The following is a 20,850-nucleotide window of genomic DNA, read 5'->3' as shown; positions in this document are numbered from 1 at the left end:
AAAAAAAATAGAGGAAGGGAAATAATATATTTACTAACTATTAGTTTCGTTTCTCTTTTCTCGTACTTTCTTTCCAGAATGATTTGTGATTATAGATAAAATCTTATATCTTTATTTTCATTAATATTGCAACTGTTGGTTGTTAACAAAAGATCTAAGAGAATAGAATGATGTAATTAAAAAAATGCATCCTTTTATTTTGAAGTAGATAAATCAAATTTTAAAAAATAAAGGTGGGGGGAGGTGGTAAAATTCTAAAATAACTCTTAGGTGTGTATGTAAGATGGAGGGAAAAGGGCTGTTAAACTTTACTGTTGTGATTAGAAACTTGCAAATTTTATAACCATTATGCTTAAACTATTTTCTAATTTGAAATTTAATTTTCTAATTTAGAACTCGGTGATCGTATGTAGGTTGTAATAGTTCTTTTATTTTATTGAAAGTATGAATATTTAGAATTCATTTTAAAATAATGTTTGTATCATTTTTTAAAAAAATTGAAGAAGAACTAAATTAACTGGGAAAGAATAATAACTTTTACAAATTTCTATTTATATTGTTTAAATGAAAAAAAGTACAAATACATTGATTTTTGTCTTAAAAAAATTCAGCGACTAAAATCAAGGCAATAATTTAATAAAGAGAAAAAAATGACCAAAATTCATTGATAATATTAACATTTGAAATTGTGATGATTTTATGTAACCTGATTTTCTGGATTGATGCTATTACCTTGAGGGAAAAATTATATATTAGAAAAATTTAAATATGTATTTGGGCTCAATTAAAAGGAATAAAAGCATGTTTATTTCTTATTTGTTAATCTCTTTATTAACTTTTATTATTGTTTAAAAAAATGTATAAATCATAGAATTAAGTTACAGCAGATTGTGAACACTTGAATTGCCTGCTTTTATTTATTTTAACATCATTCTTACACATCATTCTCATCATTAGTTGTTGTAAATTCAGTGCATAATTTATTTCATCATATTTGCTTTCGAAAACTATATCAAAACGTTTTCATTTTTCCATTGTTTCATGATACTTTCCTGCTGAGGTGAAGCTTCACTTTTTTTTCATCACTTTAGAGTGGGAAGATGAATTTCAAGGTATGTATTGCATGTTGCTTTTGCATGATCTTTTCATTCTGTGTCTCTTTGCTTTTGTTTCCTGCGAGTATAGAATTTTCTTACATTTGTGATTGTTTACATTGATGCTTTGGCACTAATCCCAATTTTCCTCTTTCACGTAGCATTTATCAAGTTCCTGATTTTTGTAGTGAAACGGTTGCTACACTTTGCCATCACTATGTGTGAAAATTTCATTTAAATTTGTTTTTTATATTAATTTACTGTAGTTTTATTTTTGTAATGATATGCCATAAATAAATAAATATTACTAATTTGTTGCATGTTACTATTTACTTATTTTAATTATTGCTGCCATGAATTGTATTTGGTGACTTTTATATATCTGTAATATTTGATAAGTTTTTATATTTTGATCTATCATAGGGAATGCTTGCATGTTTTTGAAAACACATGTAATTTCTAATCACTTTTATTTTTTTTATTCATAGTATCACAAGTAAGTTGCACCAGAATAGAAAATCAATTTGCATTGCAAATGTGATAATTCAGTTACTGAAAATATTTAGTTTAATTTTTAAAAATATAATGATATAAAAAGATAATTTAATAAATAGTCCTTTTTGCTGTAAAATTTTCTTAAACTGTATCTCATCTTTGATATTTTATTGAAAATTGTATATAAATTGAACTATTGCTATTCTTAACGATGTAGAACTGCAACTAAACCTCATATATGCATTTCCTTTTATATATATATATATATATTGTGCAATAATTAATAAATTCATGAAAAGTTTAAAAAATATTTTATTTATTTTTAGTTCTCACTTATGATGACTCATCTATATCTGAAGAGGGAGAAAGTTTGTCACTTCCTTCTATTGATGGAATTGTACATCACTTCCCAAACCAGAAACATCATAAATTAGTAGGTTTGCCTAATGTTCACTTGGTCAAACCTGCTAAAACCTCAGCTGATGAAGATAAAGAAGCTGAAGAAAAACAAAAGGAGGAGGAAAAGAAAAAGAGTAATTCTTAAAAAACATTTGATTTCATAATATTTTCTTTTGCATAAAGTTCTGAAAAAGTAATAGGTTTAGCAAATGCTTACAGATAGGTGTAAAAGTTATTTTAAACTTTCTTATGATCTGTTCCATCTTGTTATTATTTGTAAGATTAATAAATAACTTCTTGCTTGTTTGTTTTTAAAAGAAATCTTGGCAGAATTTTGCCGGCTTGTTGGTAAAATCTTTTTATTCATTACCATTTTTAAAAATTTTGTTTACTTTTAAAGATTAATTAATCATGCCAATGCATAATTTGATATCATTTTTTAAAAATTAATTTTATGCATATTTTTATGTGTTAAAATAAATGTGATATTAGTCTTATTTATGTTTGCTTATTTTGCTAAATTGGCTTGGATTGCAAGATTAAATTTCTGGAGAAATTTTGAAAACAATTGAATTAATTGAAAAAAAACAGCAAAATTTTTGAAATTTATAATAGCTCAATTAAAAATTATTCTTATTGTAATTAAATAAAAACAAAAGAAAAGTTTATTTTGTTCCACTCTGAAGCTTCCTTTCAGTCAACATTTTGAATGAATTGTATTTACATAGTGTCTTTGTAGATTCTAACAATACTTTTTTTTTACCTTAATTAGGCAGTAATCTTTTTGTAATTTTCCTAGGGTAAAAGATTTTTTATTGTATTTAATAAAAATATCAGATGGCAATATCAATTCCGTTTTTTTCTCCTTGCAGATTTATAAGCCCATTAATATGTTTTCATGAAAAAAAATAAATTGCTCATGCTATTGAAAGCTTTCAAAGAATTTTAATGGATTACATTAAATTTTATGCTACATTTCATATGCCTTTGCTCATTTCAAAGATTAAATTTCATTATGCTAAATAATAATTTATTTTTCTTAGCGGCAGATCTGAGTGATGAAGAAAAGTTACAGTTGATGAGAACAGAAAACTTCAGAAACTTTATTGACCGTTCTTCTCGTATTATTGAAAGAGCTCTCTATCAAGATGTGGACATTTTCATTGATTACACTGGTGTTAAAGAAGAATCAGAAAGGTTATTTTAAAATTATGTTTTAACTTTAACTCTTTATTTAAAAGTTAGTTGTGGCTTTCATACCTTTTGTCTTCCTTTATATTTCATTTCAGTTTTCCCGTAATACATTATTGAATAAAAATGATTGACTTTATTAGCATCTGTAATTTAATTTTATTTTTAAAATATTTATTGACTATTATATTTGAAATAACTTATTTTTCTTCATTCTTTTGTGTCATGAAACAATTTGAAAATAATTATTTAAAAGTATAATCATATTCACTGCATTGAATTTTGTTTTCATTCTACATATAAATAATATTAATTTTATTCTTATATCAAATTTGATTTTAAGTATTATATTGTGACTGGGTTAGGATGGAATTTTAAATGGCACATCATTCCCTTAACTCAGCTAGTTTTTTTATTTCTATTAAAGCAGTTCTTTAAGAAAGTATTGGAATTGAATTTGGATTTTTATTAAATGAAAGAATATGTTTATAATATATTTTATTTTAGTGATGACCGGAGTGGTATGTCATTAACTCTAAATCGCTGCTTTTCTGATGATCACTGGTCAAAAAATCGGACAGTTACTGCATTTGATTGGTCTACTCAGGTAAAAAATTACGCTATTATAATTTTTTCCTCTTTTGGTCTTAATTTTATTTATCAACTGAAATTTAAGTTTTTATCAGGGGAAAAAATAGAGATAATAGAATTTTGTTGTTGTTAAATAAACAATTCCTTTTTCCTAATCCAATCTTTTTTTTGCTATAAAATTTATATTTTCCAATCTAGCATCATTAAGCCTTTCAGAAACACAAACATTTGATTTTTTTGGGGTGTGAGAATGTTATTACTGTGTTTATAAATCCATAAAGACGGAGAAAAAATTTAAACTCATTTTTTTTTAATCAGATTTGTCTTCATTAGATAATTTTTTAAAAACATTTTTTTTTTTTGTTTGAATAAAAGATTGCTCCATAGCCATGGAAAAAAATCCTTTAAAAGAGTGGTTTTAATGAAAAATTGCTATCTTTGAAAGAGTTTAATTAGTTAATGGTAATTTTTAAATATTATTTTCATTTTTAAATTTTTGAATAATCTTATCATTGGCACATTTTTCCAACTTCTATTCTTTATTTAAGAATATTGATACCATTTATTTGTATGCTGTAATTCATTATTCAAAAATATTTTGAAATCTTATTTTTAGTTTCCGGAACTTTTGTGTGCATCTTATAATAGAAATGAAGAAGCACCTCACCAGCCAGATGGAATCTGTTTGATATGGAACACAAGATTCAAGAAAACCACTCCTGAATATGTGTTTCATTGTCAGGTATCTTGTTTTCCCAATTATTATCAAATTTAATTTTGACAAATGCACCTTTATAGAAGTAGTAAAAGCTATATAAAGATATGTTTGCTAATAGAACTTTACTGGCTTTGTAATCATAAATGTGACATCTTAAACATATTTTTAGGTTAATAAGTAATAAAATTATTTACAGTTTTATTACTTTTTGTATTCGTTATTTATTTCACTTTAAAAACGCAAAATTTAACTTTATTAACAATTTTTTTCCCTTCAACTTAAATAGCTTCTATCCTGGAGATATGTTGGTTTGTTAATTTAATTAAGAGTGTAGATTATTTGGGATAATAATGCATTCCATATAATTTTTGTAATGAATTATTATATCTTAATTTTTAGGCATGTAAATTTTGAATGTGATAATCTTTGGCATAAATGATAATGAACTCAACAGTTTAAGTGATTAATAAAACTGCAAAGAATTAACATTATAAGTAAAATAAATATGAATTTAACTATTTGCATACATATGTTAAATTTTTGTTCATATGCAGAATATTGTTTTATTATTTACTTTTCATACATAATGTAATAAAAGATATTGAATATGGGTACAGATATAACTGTATGGATAGTTTTGTTAGAAAAATGCAAAATATCAAAATTCAGTATTCTCCTCATAGAATTTACTGTGTTTGTAATTTTTTTATGTTAATACTATGCTACTTATCTATGTTTTTAATAGTTGTCATATGTTTTAAATCCATTTATATATATAACAGTTACATCAAAAGCAATTTTTTTATGCAAAATCAAAATGTACTGGGATTTGAATCTCAGTCCTATTCCAATTTTCTTAATTTTTCTACAATTATCTTTATAAATATAATGATATTGGATTCTTCATATAGAAAAATAGAGAACATTTGACTTTGTGATAAAAGTGATAGTTTTTTTAGAACTTGTTATGAAAGTAAAATTTTGTCATATTGTCTATTTCTAAAATAATTCTCATCCCTAAATGAATTGCTTGTAGTTTCTGCTTGTATTTTGAATATAACTTATGAAATATCATGAACATTATATAGAAAATTTTATTTATTCCAGTCTCCTGTAACTACAGCTTGTTTTGCAAAATACCATCCAAATCTAGTCATTGGAGGAACATACTCTGGTCAAATTGTGTTGTGGGATAATCGTAGTAATAAGAGAACTCCTGTACAGAGGAGTCCTCTTTCTGCCATTGCTCATACGGTAGGTTTTGTATATATTTTTGAAATATTACATTACGAGACTTCATTCTATATTCCCATATTATCATTTTTTTTTTAAATTTAGAATAAAGAAAAATTAAGAAATTTCCTATTATTATTCTATGTGAATATATTTAAGTCATATTTTTAAATGCTTCAAATGTTAAAATACATTAAAATAGGAAATTGGAAAGAAAATATAATTATACACACACATAAATGTTGGTGATATCTAAAATTATTCTATGTGAATATATTTAAGTCATATTTTTAAATGCTTCAAATGTTAAAATACATTAAAATAGGGAATTGGAAAGAAAATATAATTATACACACATATAAATGTTGGTGATATCTAAAATTATTCTATGTGAATCTATTTAAGTCATATTTTTAAATGCTTCAAATGTTAAAATACTTTAAAATAGGGAATTGGGAAGGAAATATAATTATACACACATATAAATGTTGGTGATATCTAAAATCTGTCATCTGATTATATATATGAAAAGAAATGTTTGAAAAATAAAGAGAGAAAATAAATTCTTTAACTGAAAGCTTCTTTATTCTTCATGGATATCAGGAAAAAGCTCCATTTAAAGACATGTTTTTAAAGCTAAAATCCATGACATGTGAGTAACACAAAAGCAGAAAAAAAAAAAAAAAAAAGGATTGTGGAAAATGTGATTATAGCTTATATAATTTCAAAAGGAAGTTACCCAAGATTTAGCTGCATCAGCATTTGAAATTTTGGTGTGTATAGATTCTAAGAAGCATGGGTAATAAAAGGGCATGCAATTCAGAATATAGAGAAAAGAAAGTGAAGTTTTAATTCAAGTGATTAGAAAATAATTTAAGAAATATGGTTAAATTGAAATTATTTGTGTGTGTGAATGGGAGAGTTAAATTAAAATGTTCAACTTTGTTAATATTCTTTTTCAGGCCATTTCAAATTCAAGCATGAAAGTGCTTCTGAATCATACAGGCTTTTGGTTCTTTCCTTGGCTTTCAAAATCTAATTGTTATAACATTAACTATCTGACATTCTGGCAGTACGAATAACAGGATAGGCCTGTAGGAATCCAAATTTAGCATTTTTCTGTAGTTTCATTTTGAAATGAGGGAAAGTTTATCTTGATTGCACAGAAACCTATATAATATCACTGTCTGTTTCTTTTATGTCTTTGGTATCTTCCTTGAAAGCATATCACTTCAGTTTCTGGCCATGATTGTACAGTCATTAAGAAGAAAAATCTCTGACTAACAGTTAAGAAAATGAAAGTTGTGATTAAATGAAAAATTCTTCTCTTTATTTAAATTTACATATTTATATTTGCGAACTATTTGTTGTAATTCTTCTTTTCTTTTATTATTTTTCCATAAATTCTTTCACCTTTCTCAGATTCATGTTATTTGCTTTTATGTAATATCTTCATAAATTTTGTATTTTTGATTTCAAAAGCTTAAATTTTCTTATTTATAAATGCTTCAAGTTTGTTCATGAATTTTTTTACTTAATTTATGCAAATTCTTTCCATTTTTCTATATTTTTGTTTTATTTTATTCACAGTTACTTTCAGTTTTTATTTCTCCAAATTTATTTTTTTATATCATTTATTCCTTTATATCTGTATTCTGTATTGAGATTTCTCGTCAATGTTTTATCATTTTTATCAAGTACAGAATAAGATGAAATTTACTTTTATTTAAGTTACATCTCAATTTTCACATTGTATAAACCGTCAAGTTAGTCCAAAGAAGAAAAGAAAAGAAAAAAAAAATGAGAGAGAGAGAGAGATAATAATAAAATAAAACAAATAAAAAAAAATTAGAAAAATACATCTAAATTTTGATATTGTCTGGCTTAAGTGAATAATTGTATTTAGTTGGACTTAAGCTGGCTTAGAATGTTCAGCAATAACCATTTTTAAATGTATGGGTAAAAAAAGAAAGCTAAAAATTCAAATCTTCAACAGCTAAAATTTGATGTATTTATGAAGAATTCTTTATTTTAAATCAATTAGTGGCCAACCTCAAGAAAATACTACCTGTTATTTGGTAGATCTTTCTCAAGGCTGTGAGTCATTGAAATATTTTAAAGTTGTCCGAAAAGTGATTATCAAATCATTACTTGATGAATTTGTCACAGAAATGTGAAACTATTTTTGAAATTTAAATGTCACAAATACTTTACTAAATATGATTGATTGGACTAGGAGACTATATACAAATTTGAACTTTGCAATTCTTCAAGGATACTTTATTTGTTCAAATAACATACAACATAATTTCTTGCATTGAAGCATTTTTCCAATTGGAAGTATGTGCTTGTCTATAATGGTTTCAAAATTACCTATTGAGTCACAATTAAAATGATAATTGACCTTGTATATTAAGCAATATATGGTATTCATTTGGTATATATTGTAGATATTTTTGTTTTAAAATCAATCATGCATGGAATTACAAAATAATTTTTTAAATATTTTTATACTGTTAATATTTTAATTATATTGCATAGGAATAGTGAATAAATTTTTAATTTGTAAAATTAACTCCTTGTTGCTGTTAATGTAACAAAAAAAAAAAAAAAAAAAAATCTGAAAATCTTCTTGTTTTATAGCTTGCATTTGTAGGATTAACAAGTAAGAATAGATATCATTTCCTCCTTTTTGTAGCTTAAAAATGTTGTTTTATAAATATTTCTTTTTCAGAGATATCATTTAAATTTGCATATCAAAATTATAACTGAATTATGAATGAGTGTTGTAATTAGTCCTGTAACCTTTTATAAATCAGAAAAACTGATATTAGAAATGATATAATTTATGGATTTTATTCCATTATGCATGTAACTAAAGCATTATGTAGTGGTGCTTATTTGCAACATTTACATTTGAGCATTAGTTTTGAATAATTTAATTAGTAAATATAATTACATTTTTTATTTGTAGTAGAAAGGTTTTTAAAAAGAAAGGAATTTAAATTAAACACAATTGATCTTTGGCTCAACTTTATTAAAAGTAACAGGCACAGAATTTTTTCCCCATTATCTGGAAACTTATTCTAAAATGTAGTGCTAAAATGTATCATATGTTTTGTCTCAATTTTTGTTGTGTCAGTTTATAATTATTATGATAAAAGAATTATATTTTATCTTGTACTGTATTTCAGCATCCTGTTTATTCCATTTCCATGGTTGGCTCTGAAAATGCTCATAATCTTGTCACTATATCTACTGATGGCAAATGCTGTACATGGAGTGTTGATATGTTGTCAGCACCTCAAGTAAGGATAAACATTTTTTCTTCATTTCTTCATATTAAGAACTTTTATTCATTTTATTTAGATTATTGGTGATTTTAATATCATAGCCATATGTTAACATTAAGCAGCTTTTAAATTTAATTTCTGTATGTAATCTATGTCTAAATTAATAGTTATGATAATTTTTTTTGTACTATATATCTGTCCATAATAATGTCTTTTTTTAATTTGTGATGGGGGATTTATGTTATAATATTTTTACCTTTTGCTAGCTATTTGATTCAAGTTTTTGTTTATGTCTTAAAACTTATTACAGTAATTACCTTAATTTATCGTTAAATATTTAAAAAATTTTTGAGCTATGGGTTTTTGTTTTGATTTTATATTTTTCTTTACTTTTCTAACCAGAAAGCTGTAAATTTCTATTTTTTTCAAATATGTGTATGCAAAAGTTAAAAATTTTTAAAGAATTTTCTATTGTTTTATTTAAGTATAGCTTTCAGTTGGTTTAAAAAGTGTCATATGTTGGTAGAGTAACTTGAGTAATTTGGGAAGATATCTTAAGAAATCATTACGTGTTATTGTTTCTAGTTTATAAAATTTAGATATCATAAGTTATTTCTTTCTTTCTTTTTTTTGCTCTATATTAAAACAAATTCTTTTAATAGGACACAATAGAGTTAAATCAACAAAAACAATCACGAACTGTTGCAGTGACATGTATGGCTTTTCCAAATGATGAATTTAACAACTTTGTTGTAGGCAGTGAAGATGGAATTGTTTATTCAGGTTTATTACTTTTTTATATTAAAATTTTTTAAAAATGCTTTTAAATACTTCTAGAATAAGCTTTTTAAAGCTATGATATATGTACTACCAATTATAAATGTGTTATGTCTATTGTTCAATTATATGTATTTTATTTAAATTTTTACCCCCTCCCCCCTCCATGTCCCAAAATGGTTTCTTGTCTGCAGCCATTCTTATGGTATGCCCATTACATCTCTGGAATGAATACTAAAACAAATAGACTTTTCCAAAAGATAGACTTTAAATTAGTGAATATTGACTTATATTATGAATATTGAGGCCATAGACTTTAAATTAGGGAAATATTGTTTGAGTCAATAAAGATGATTCTAAAAATATTTGAAATCTAAATTTTTATACATTTATGCATCCTAGTAGACATATTTTGTAAACTATTCTTGACACATTAACATTTTAAAGAGAGACAAATTCCATTTTTCTACAATCAAAACATATCAAATTATGAAGTTTTTCATTATTCTCTTGGAAGTTAAGCTGTATAATCATACAAATTGTTTCTCCTTTTTATGTGTATTCCATACACAAAGTCATAATTTAATCACTAGGCTTTCGATTGGTTGTGATGAGGGTACTAGCAAGTACTTAAGGGGCTTGTGTTTTATAATTTTGCTTTTTAAAAATTTATTGGCTTGCTGCCTTTCAGCATGCATCTTAGTTTATTATTCTTTTTTTAAAATTAAAGCCAAGGTTAATGGTTCATAAGTTAATTTCCAGTAAAGAGGTTTTTAGATTTCGGAGATTTATTTCCAGGGTCCTAATATCTACAGAATTTTGCTAATTTTTCTCTTAAAATCAGGTAATCAATAATGAATATTTCTTCCTCAAAGTGGCCTATCACTGTTTATAAATAAATAATTCAAAACTTCATAACTGTGTTACTTTTGGCTACAGGAGGTTGAAACTTTTTTTTTAATATTTATCTCAGGAATATTTTATTAAATATGATTAATAAAAGTAAAAAGTGATGCATATTCAACTTATTTTCTTCTCTTTGATTCAGCTTGCCGTCATGATAGTAAAAGTGGAATTGTTGAGTCTTTTGAAAGCCACCAAGGACCAATTACAGCCATTAGTACTCACAGAAGCCGAGGACCTGTTGACTTTCCAGATCTGTTTTTGACTTCATCTTTTGATTGGACTATAAAGTTGTGGAGCTTAAGGGTATTGCATAATTTTGAGAAAAGTATTATTTTTAAGACATGTAAATTAAACTGATAAAAATACACAACATTGTTGGTGTTTCAGCAATTTTAATTTGCAGTATGTTAATTTTTTTAAAGAAAGGAATATAGAACAAGAAAAAGCTATACAGTGCACCATAGAAAATTTTAATTGATGCATTCTGTTGGAATTTTTGTTATACAGGATTAAAAGAAATAAATGTTTATGTAGCCATAAAAATAATTTGTAAATTAAGTAAATAATTTGTAAATTTAATAACTACAGAATCAAAATGCAATTACAAAAGCACGAATATTAGTTTGTTGAATCAAAAATTTATATTCCATGAATAGATTTTTTTAATGTATGTTCTCCACATTATGAGAAACTCTTTTATTCTTAAATCAACTGAAGGTCTCTTCATATGTAATTAGATTCTTTTTAAGAATAAATAAAAAATTCAATATAAAAATTCTTTTTTTTTTTCTTTCATAAAAATTAATATTTTATTTGGTATACATTTCATTTTAAATTGTGTTAGAAATATATTTTGTATGTTTTTTTTTTTAATGCTATATCTTTCTTTATTTTTTTTCAACCGGTTCCAATTTTTTATAGTAAATAATATATGTTCTTTATACTAATTTGACTTTTTATTGTTATTGTTTTATATATGATAAAAGAATGAACATCTATAATAAGCAAATGCACGTTTTTGTGTTGCAGATGATTTTATAAATGAATGATATTTCATGCTGTAATGAAATAAAATTCTCAAAATGTATTATAATATATAATAATTTTTTTTTTTGAAGATTAAACCTTTTTTCAGATAGCATTGAATGCAGGTCATTTATTAAATTGAAGCTTCATTTTTCTTGGACTATTTAGGTCATATAGCAATCAAATAAAATATTTTAAATTATAACGTTTCATATTTAATCGTATATCATAAAATTCGAAATGAATAAATATTACCTTATTTTCACAATTGATTATAAAATGTTTTAAAAAGTGAATGTTTTAAAATTTCATATTAAAAATATTAATTCAGCGTATTGATCATACTCTGTGCAAAATGTCATAAATAAGAAAATTCCCTTTTTTCAAAACTCTCTTACCGATACTTCTTTAGTGATTTGGAACTCATTGACACTATAAAGTCAAAAAACAAGATCACTGCTAAGTATATGATATGATAAGTTGGGCAAACACTATATCTGAAAGTTTGGACATTTAAAAAGAATCTATGAATTCTCATGGGAAAGAAAATTCATTTCAGCTAATTTTTAAATGTGATTAAGCTTTAAATGTGATTGCTTCATTGCATTGTTTATCTTAGCAGACACCTTGCGATTTGGCATTGGTGACATGATATTGGCAGTATGAAGAAGTAGCGACTAATATACTTCAATCAAATGGAATTTTAATATACAACCTTCTACTTTGCGAATAGAGTTATGTTAGATTTTAAAATTATTTATTTATTTTTTCAGAAAAGTCAACCTCTTTACTCCTTTGAGCACAATTCTGATTATGTGTTTGATGTTAGTTGGTCACCTATTCATCCTGCTGTATTTGCTTGTGTAGATGGATTAGGAAATTTAGATATCTGGAATATAAATTGTGATACTGAGGTATTTATTTATTACTTCATCTTGCTTTTTCATTCCTTCTCCCATGCTCAATATTCTAAAGTTCACATGATTGAAAATTAATTTCATAATTTATTAGTTTTTCTCACTGTCTTATTTTTATGCGTAATTGCTGTTTATTTTAAACTAAAATTACTTGCATATGTTATTTGTATTATTAATGTAAATTTTTTAATGTAGAGTTTTAAATTTGTCTATTTGTTTAATTCTTGTGCCGACTTTTTCACAAAATTTCAAAACTGCAATTTATATTTTTTGCTAATTTGGTGCATGTTACTTTTAAATGTGAATAATTTATTCATAATAAATGCTTTGAACTGATGTTTTACTTATTTTTATTTTTCTTTATTTAATAGTGTTATATAAGTAATTTTTTTAATTATTTTATTGCCTTGTGGTATTAAATTTCATATTCCAAATGCCTTCATTGCTTATCTATTGCTATTGCTAAAAAAATTTTTATGATTCTTTTTTTACATTAGCATATTATCAACCATTTAAGTCATTAACACTCACTTTAATTTAAAATATTAAATATTTAACTATAATTAAAATATTTAACTATACATTTAATTTCTTTTTAAATTATGTTTCAAACATTTAAATTATGAAGTAATATTAAAATTAGTATTTTTTAAAAAATCTTTTAAAAAATCATTAGAAATTCATTTAAATAATTTTTTATATAGATATGTATTTAAAGACTTCTGAAAATGGTAAAATATTTTTAAAAAATCAAACCAATGTTCTTTAACCTCAAAATTTGATTAATAAGTGATGGATTTTATTTGAAACTTGTACAAAAGTTTGAAATGTTAAACAAAGAAGAAAGGAAATAATAGAATGCAATTGATTTATCCCTTGAAATATTATTATAATTGTCCACATATGAGATTGTTGTTTATTTAGTTAATGCTGACTTGTATAAAACATGTTACTTTTTTTTTGTAGATATGTATGTGTATTTATTAATATTTTTTTTGTCTGTTTTCTTTGAAATAATGTTTGTAAAATATTATGCACCATTTTTTTTATTTCAATATGTATGCATAGCAAAGAAAAAAAAGTGGTAGCAATGGAGATTTCAGAATGAGATTTGACTAAAATAAATGGAATTTTCAATTGTTTTGCCTGTTCTACTGCTTACATTAATCATAGATGTGTTGAATAACTGATGTTAGAACTCAAGGCTAGACCCTGATTATTGTATCCTAGAATTAGAATTTATAATAAATTAAAATTTATCTTCTAAATATCTTACAAATATAATATTGCATTTTTCTGCTTAATTTAGTTTCCTTCATATGTTATTAGGACTAGCAGATTAGTGGAACCTTATTAAGAAATATTCATTTTAGTAACAAAGCTTATGTTTATTGTTTGATTTGTATTTAGTTATACAGAAAATTATAATGTATAATAATAAATATTGCAAAATATGAGCAGCAGCATATTGCTTGCATCACATGACATGACAATGAGTTGTTTCACTTTGTATGCTTCTCTTTGCTGAGAATACCAGACTTTAAAAAGGGATGGATTAATGTCAGTCTGTTGTCTATTCATTCTGGATTTTTAAGAATATTACATGATAAACCGATTTTGCATTATCAGAATAAATTGCATATGGTTGAAGGCTTTATGGTGCATAAACATCTGTTTTTTTTTTTTTTTTTTTTTTCCCTCCATTGTAATTTGTTTTGTATGTTATTCCTATCTGATCTGCTAAAATTTCAATTTTTTTGTATTTTGATAGACTATCTAGTGAATGTTTTTTGAAATTCAAAATTTGTTTTTCAGTTGCCTACTGCAAGTACTCTAATTGATGGCTGCCCAGCTCTAAATAGAGTGTCTTGGACACATTCTGGGCAACAGCTAGCTGTTGGTGATTCAGTAGGAAAGATATGGCTATATGATGCTGGAGAGGTATATTTCATATAAAAAATCTTATATTTACACTGTATAAGTGAAATAAGATTCAATGACATCAAAAGATTCATCTTTTAAGATTGAGATTTTTTATAGTAAATATTTTTAAATGCTAATTTTGTACTTGATATATATTTTTGATGAAGTAATTTTTAGCTTTTGTATTTCACTAAAAAAAATTTATCAACCACCTTTTTTGAAAATTCATTATTTAATAATTGGCTCTTGCATTTCAGGATCTAATGCTTATCTTTGGTTATCAGATAATTTATATGACTTACAAAATAACTTTTTAAAGAAATTTTTCTTGTTAATATATATGACTTACAAAATTATTTTTGAAAAGACTTTTAATACTAAATACTAAACTATAGGGTGGTATGAAAAAATCTATTTTTGATTTTTAATTTGCAATATCTTGGAAAAGTTGCCTTTTGGTGTAGATAAAATAAATTATAAATATGAAAAATATTGGAGTAGGCTTTGAGATGCTGCTAGGATGTTAAAGTTTCATAAAAACACACTTTTTGCAACTTTATGAGGATTTTTGAATGCCTCAATTATGAAATAAAAAGCTGTAAATAGTCGTTGTCACATGAATTAAAATACAAAAACAGCTTTACTATTACACTAGCATGACAATGTGTTGTTGCCGGAGCGGTTATTGTTGAGATAATGCGGAGATTTGTCTGTGTCCGGTGACTAGGACAGAACTGGTTTCAAATCAGTAGCTCTGCTGAATTCATTTGGGTTGGCATCTCCGCTCTGTCTATTGTGTAACTGATTTGTTAGTTTGTGCCCTTGTGAGCTTTGCTGTGAGTAAAAATGGCTCAGTCTAAATTAGTGAGAACAAGACAAATATCGGAGTGTTCTATTTTTGGGAAATTTAGTGATTTGCTTGAAGTTGAACTCACTACTTACGAATGTAATGCTAATGTTATATTATTCATAACCTCAAAATTGCTTCAGAGAAGGATTCTTCTTAAACGTATGTGACACTTTAGTTCCCATATACAACCGATATGGTCAAAAGCTTCTATTCCTGTTGCTTCTAGCAAAAAAATTTCACAAATGATGAAAGATTATCATGCTAAATACAGGAATTTATCAAAGTCTTCAAGCAGAAAATGTTCAGATAAGTTTGAACCTCTCGGAATTTAAAGTAGAAGCTAGACATTTATTTGATGTTGCTGACGTGTATAAAAGAAAAAAACGCCAGTTATGAAATAAAAAGTTCAAAACAATCAGCGCTCTAACAGAAAAATGTTTATACGTTATATTGATATTGCTTCCACAAGTGCTTTGGGGAAGAAAGAAGCAAGAAAGAGTAAAGAACTACAGAAAATAGTTAAGCTTAATCAAGAATGGACCAAAAATACTTGTGCATCAGAAACAATTACTGGCAACAATGACAACGCTGAAGAACAACAGTGTTCTTTACAGAAAGTGGCAAATCAACTAGATCTATCAAATAGAGAAGAAGAGATAAAGCTACAAGGTGCTTGTGTGATTTAATATTAAGTTAAAACTTTCATTTACTTAATGGATCCAAACATCTTTTTAACCTTATCTCATATTCACGCTATTTCTCTGACAATCTCAAGAACGTTTTAGGCCAGATTATTTAAAGAAATAGGTACTTTGCTGCTTCAGGAAATATCTTTTGTCCTTGCTAAGTGATGAATGTAAAATTCAAAGAGAACTTGATTTACAACATGTTTTAAAAGCAAGAACAGAAAGTAAAGACAGAATCAGGAAATTTAAAGTTCCAAAGATAAATTTCGATACAAAGGATTACATCAAGATGATTTTATGGCTTGAAAATGATATAATTGACCCCCTCCCCCTTGCTACAACATGTTTCCAGCAACTCTCTCAAAGACTTTATACAGAAGGCATCTGAGGCTAAACCAAACAGTATAGGGGAGACTCGGTTGTCGACTTTCCCGAGCTTCCTTGTCACACCCAAGCAGTGGAAAGAACTTTGAAACTGGCGGCCAAATCGGCCCGAAATCTCTGTGGTTCAATCGCATGAGAAAGAGACATAAGAGCAAGATTTGACTTGCATGTAAATATGCCAAAATTTAATTGAAAAAAAAAAAAACAGTTTAATGTAGCAGTGAAGTAGAATCAAATATTTTGCAACTGTAACATTTGTAATCATTAAGGGTACAGAAGTAAGAAATGTAAAATTTAACATTAATTTTTTTTAATTATTATAGTTTGTAATTAATATATTTTTTTTTCAATTGTAATACTTATATATGTATTTAAAATAATCTTTTGTAACAATATATGAATGAAAAATTCATAAAAATATTTTATCAAAGTTTATAATTTTTCAATTTTTTTAGAAACTCTACATTCTTTGTGACACCTTCAGATCTTGTTGTATTGCAACCAGAATTTTTTAAATTCTTTTTGAACCTAAAAGCTAAGTTTTCTCCACTAATGATAAACAAAAATGTAAGAAAAATTTTTAAGGCCCTTTTTAAAAATTTCCATTTTTTAAATTTTTTTACAAATTTCAATCTTTTTGTGGCACATGAAGATAATGTAATATTGCTACCAAATTTTTAGAAATTGTTTTTGAACCTAAAAGCACTATTACCAAACTAAAATAAAAAAAAGGGGGGGGGGCATTTTTGTTTCACTTTACTAGACAGTATGTTATTGCCATGATTTTTTAATGGCTATTATAAGCAATGTATTTTAAAATGATACATTATATTATTTTAATGTATTCTTTTCGTTAAACATGTGCATCATTTATAAGAAGGAAACAATCAGTTTGAAATATACACTAAATCTTTTCTTCAATCATTAAACATGGACTCACTCCTATGTGTTGAACTCATTAATTTTTGGATATATATCTATATAAAGGTGCCTCAAAAATATAAACACAATTTGTATAACTAATATACATATAATTAAAACACAAAAGATATAAGTTTCTTAACACAAATTAGTCAAATTAAACGGATAATCTATGAAATCTATGGATAACCTATGTATGAAACATTTAATGTATTTTATTACTAAAAAATGCGAGTCTAATTTTTAAAACATTTTGTATGCAAAGAAAATTTGAATTAATTTATTTCTCTCCTTATAGCAATTAGCTAATCCAAAAGCAGATGATTGGCCGAAACTTACAGAGACGTTAGAAGAATTTCAAAGCAATCAGTCGTACATAAGCGGAGATATCATGCTTTCTCCGCAACCTTCTCAAGTTTCTCCACATCAGTCTCCTTATTTAAATGCAACGCCTGTCCGGTGATTTTATGTTTCTGTGATAAACTGAGCTTTGTCTGTTCTTCCATTTACTGCAGCAGCATGTGTTGTGATACTTTCTAGTAGCAACTGAAATAATTTATTTAGAAGGAACTTATTTGATGGTTTTGGTGTTTAAAAAAAATCTGTGATGTTTGGTAATAATAATCTCTTTATCAATCTGTGTATTATTGTTTGTTGCATTGTTGTTAATCTGACAGCTTTTGCTGATATTTGCATTTAAAACGGCTGCCTGACTCATTTTTTAGAGAAAAAAAAAACCAAGGCTTTTTCTTCTGGGATATTTGTTTTATTTGCTCTGTTTATTTATTATTTAAATGTTTTTATCTTGTTTCAAGGATAAATAAATATATAGTACTAACAAAATATTTTTAGCTCTTTTGTTGTTTGAAATGCTTTTAGATTTTTTGGTACTTATAATACTCATATAAAAGCTAGAAAGTAATTTAAAGATGTATGAATTTATGAAATAAGTTTGCTGGTAGAAAAAGAACAAATTCGATTTCTTCGAATCTAAAGCCAAAGAAAATAATACAGTGAAAAAAATACCAAAGTATGTATATGAGAATCAGTTCAAGAATTCTATTCATAAAACAAATTTAAATGTCATTTTATAATTCAAAAAATTTTCTAAAATTTTCATTGGGTCATTAAATAATTTTTAATTTAGAAAATAATATTCATTATCTGTTTTGATATTGTGTTTAATCTAAAGAGAAAATGCAAGAAAATCATTATTATACTTATGGCATTGTTCATATTTATTTCATATACAAAAGAACTGATTCAAAAGTGTAAAATTTAAATTAATGAAAAAAAATTAGATAAAGATGAAGTGTTTCTTTTTATTAAATTTTTTTATAAGAACAGAGGAATACAAATCTCAATATGAAGGGGAAAATGAAACAAATGTCTTAATAGTTATAAAATAAGTGGAAATAGCATTTTTAAAAATGTATAAAGCAAATGTATATCATGCATAAGTTGTATGTAAGGAAATAAAATTCAGAGTGTAAAGCTCAAAAAAGTAAGTAAAAGTTCAGAGTGTAAAGCTCAAATATATGGAATTTATTTAAAATTGCACATTTAGAATTTTTTATATATCATAGAAAATTGTTATTTATGTTTCTTCCCTGTTTTATTTTAGATCTATTCTATTTTTAAACAAAGTTGAAGTTAAAACATGGCTGGCAATCATGTAAAAACTTCAGATTTTAAAACTGGATAAGTTCAATAAAAAGCTTGCCATGTATTTGTGTTTTTCTTGAAAGGACTGATAAACCACATTTTAAGGTTAACAACTTCAAATTATATCATAAAATGCTGTGATCTACTTTATTACTAAGAAATATTCCTATTTAAACGATGTGCCTATTCATATAACATTAGTTTAAAATATACTGTGACTTAGTTTCTCTTTCTTAAATTAATTATAAATAAAAATCCCATTTGGTTGTATTTTGTAATATAATGTTAAATTTTATTACAAGGGAACTTTGTTTTATTTTTTTGACAAAGTTTACTTTTGTTTATAGTTTTAATTATTAGTCTTAATCATTATTGAAAGTGGATGCGCAGCTTTAAAGAAAAATTGCAGTTTAAACCTCATTGTAACATTTCTCCCATGTTCCTTTTGTTAAAAAATTTATTTAAATATTGTAAGGTGTTAAAATTCTAAAAGACTATTATTTGTGCACTTTTTTTTTTTTTTTTTTTCATTCCTAAAAATCAGAAATGCTGCGTAAATAAAAATTTATTCTTTTTCTATTTATAAAAGTATATCAGTTTTACATCAATTTCATTTGTTGTTGCTTTCCCTTTCTAATAGTTTATTATATTGAAATATGTTTGTTTTTATTTACATGGAATCTAAGTATGATCAATGTATTTTGATTTTTTTATCAAATATTTTAACTGGAAATGCATGCTTTAATATTATTATTTAATTCAAGATAGGAAATGCAATTTTTAAAACTTTTTTTTTTCAATAGTAAAATTTAATGATTATCCATAATTTAAAATTTGATATTTTATTTATAAACTTCTCAGTAGAAAAATATAAGAAAAGAGAGTAAACAATGTATTCTGTATATTTATAGAAACAGTATTTTTATATCTTTTAGTATTTTTGACTTTTGTATTTCAATTGCACTCTTAAAATGTTGTGTAATTTTATCAGGTATTAATTCATCAAGTATTCTTTTTTTATTTGAATATTTTGCAATTTTTTTTTCTCTTCTACATAAATATATGTGTGAAAATTCTGAACTGTTAAAAAAAAATTATGAAGTTTTTAAAAAATAGGTTTTTTTTTTAAAGTTGCCATTAAAGGATATTTACTTTTTTTATATATATATTTCCATATGTTGGCAGTATATGTAATGTCTAATAGAATGGCCTCTGGTTTTTTTAAAAAGAATTTTTGAAATAAAACACTTTTTCTCTTATAAATTTGTATCTTTTTTTTTTTTTGTCCTTATTTTTACCAATTGTAAAGTTTGTGGTGAGTTAAAACTTAATATTTTATAAGCAGAATTCCCAAAGTTTCAGTTATTTTTTATGTAATACGAAAAAAAAAAAAAAATTGTTATGTATGTAAATATTTTTCCTAGCTTTAGTGTTGATACTGCTGTAACTGAAATTTTAAGTGGTAAAGCAAGTGTAATTGATCTCTGAAAGATAGAATCTTTATTATTTCCTCTCTTGTGCCAGTCAAATACGTAAAAATAGTATTTTCTTAATGCTTCTTATGACATCCTCACACCTATTGCTGTCTCCAAATGAATGTGTGTTCAAACAGAAATATTTTTTTAATTATACATAAATTAAAATTTATCAAGTATAAGAAAGAAAAGAAAAAAAAAGATTACTATCTAAAGTTGAATATTTTTGTGCTGTATCTAAAAGCTTTCCTTGAAATATTGCTCAATTAAAAAAAAAAAAAAAGTTTTAAGTAATTTTTTTTATAT

At 25.2% G+C, this 20,850-nt stretch overlaps 1 protein-coding gene across 2 annotated transcripts in view; it reads left to right on the top strand.

The window, feature by feature from the left end:
* LOC129972193 (cytoplasmic dynein 1 intermediate chain 2-like) overlaps nucleotides 1-19,980 on the top strand; it is a 31,504-nt gene extending 11,524 nt beyond the window's left edge. The window contains exons 6-17 of one of the 2 annotated variants that reach the window (XM_056086258.1): nucleotides 1,092-1,112; nucleotides 1,916-2,122; nucleotides 3,032-3,185; nucleotides 3,687-3,786; nucleotides 4,387-4,512; nucleotides 5,596-5,742; nucleotides 8,916-9,029; nucleotides 9,677-9,797; nucleotides 10,840-11,000; nucleotides 12,497-12,637; nucleotides 14,456-14,581; nucleotides 17,703-19,980. In XM_056086258.1, the coding sequence (XP_055942233.1) occupies nucleotides 1,092-1,112; nucleotides 1,916-2,122; nucleotides 3,032-3,185; nucleotides 3,687-3,786; nucleotides 4,387-4,512; nucleotides 5,596-5,742; nucleotides 8,916-9,029; nucleotides 9,677-9,797; nucleotides 10,840-11,000; nucleotides 12,497-12,637; nucleotides 14,456-14,581; nucleotides 17,703-17,867 (1,583 nt within the window). In that variant the 3' untranslated portion in view covers nucleotides 17,868-19,980. The remainder of the gene's footprint in view (nucleotides 1-1,091; nucleotides 1,113-1,915; nucleotides 2,123-3,031; nucleotides 3,186-3,686; nucleotides 3,787-4,386; nucleotides 4,513-5,595; nucleotides 5,743-8,915; nucleotides 9,030-9,676; nucleotides 9,798-10,839; nucleotides 11,001-12,496; nucleotides 12,638-14,455; nucleotides 14,582-17,702) is intronic. The other variant, XM_056086339.1, reaches the window with a different exon arrangement.
* Nucleotides 19,981-20,850: the final 870 nt, after the last annotated feature.

The sequence above is a fragment of the Argiope bruennichi genome, chromosome 1, assembly GCF_947563725.1.
Source record: "Argiope bruennichi chromosome 1, qqArgBrue1.1, whole genome shotgun sequence".
Taxonomy (NCBI): domain Eukaryota; kingdom Metazoa; phylum Arthropoda; class Arachnida; order Araneae; family Araneidae; genus Argiope; species Argiope bruennichi.
This window is presented reverse-complemented; position numbering and strand designations above follow the sequence as displayed.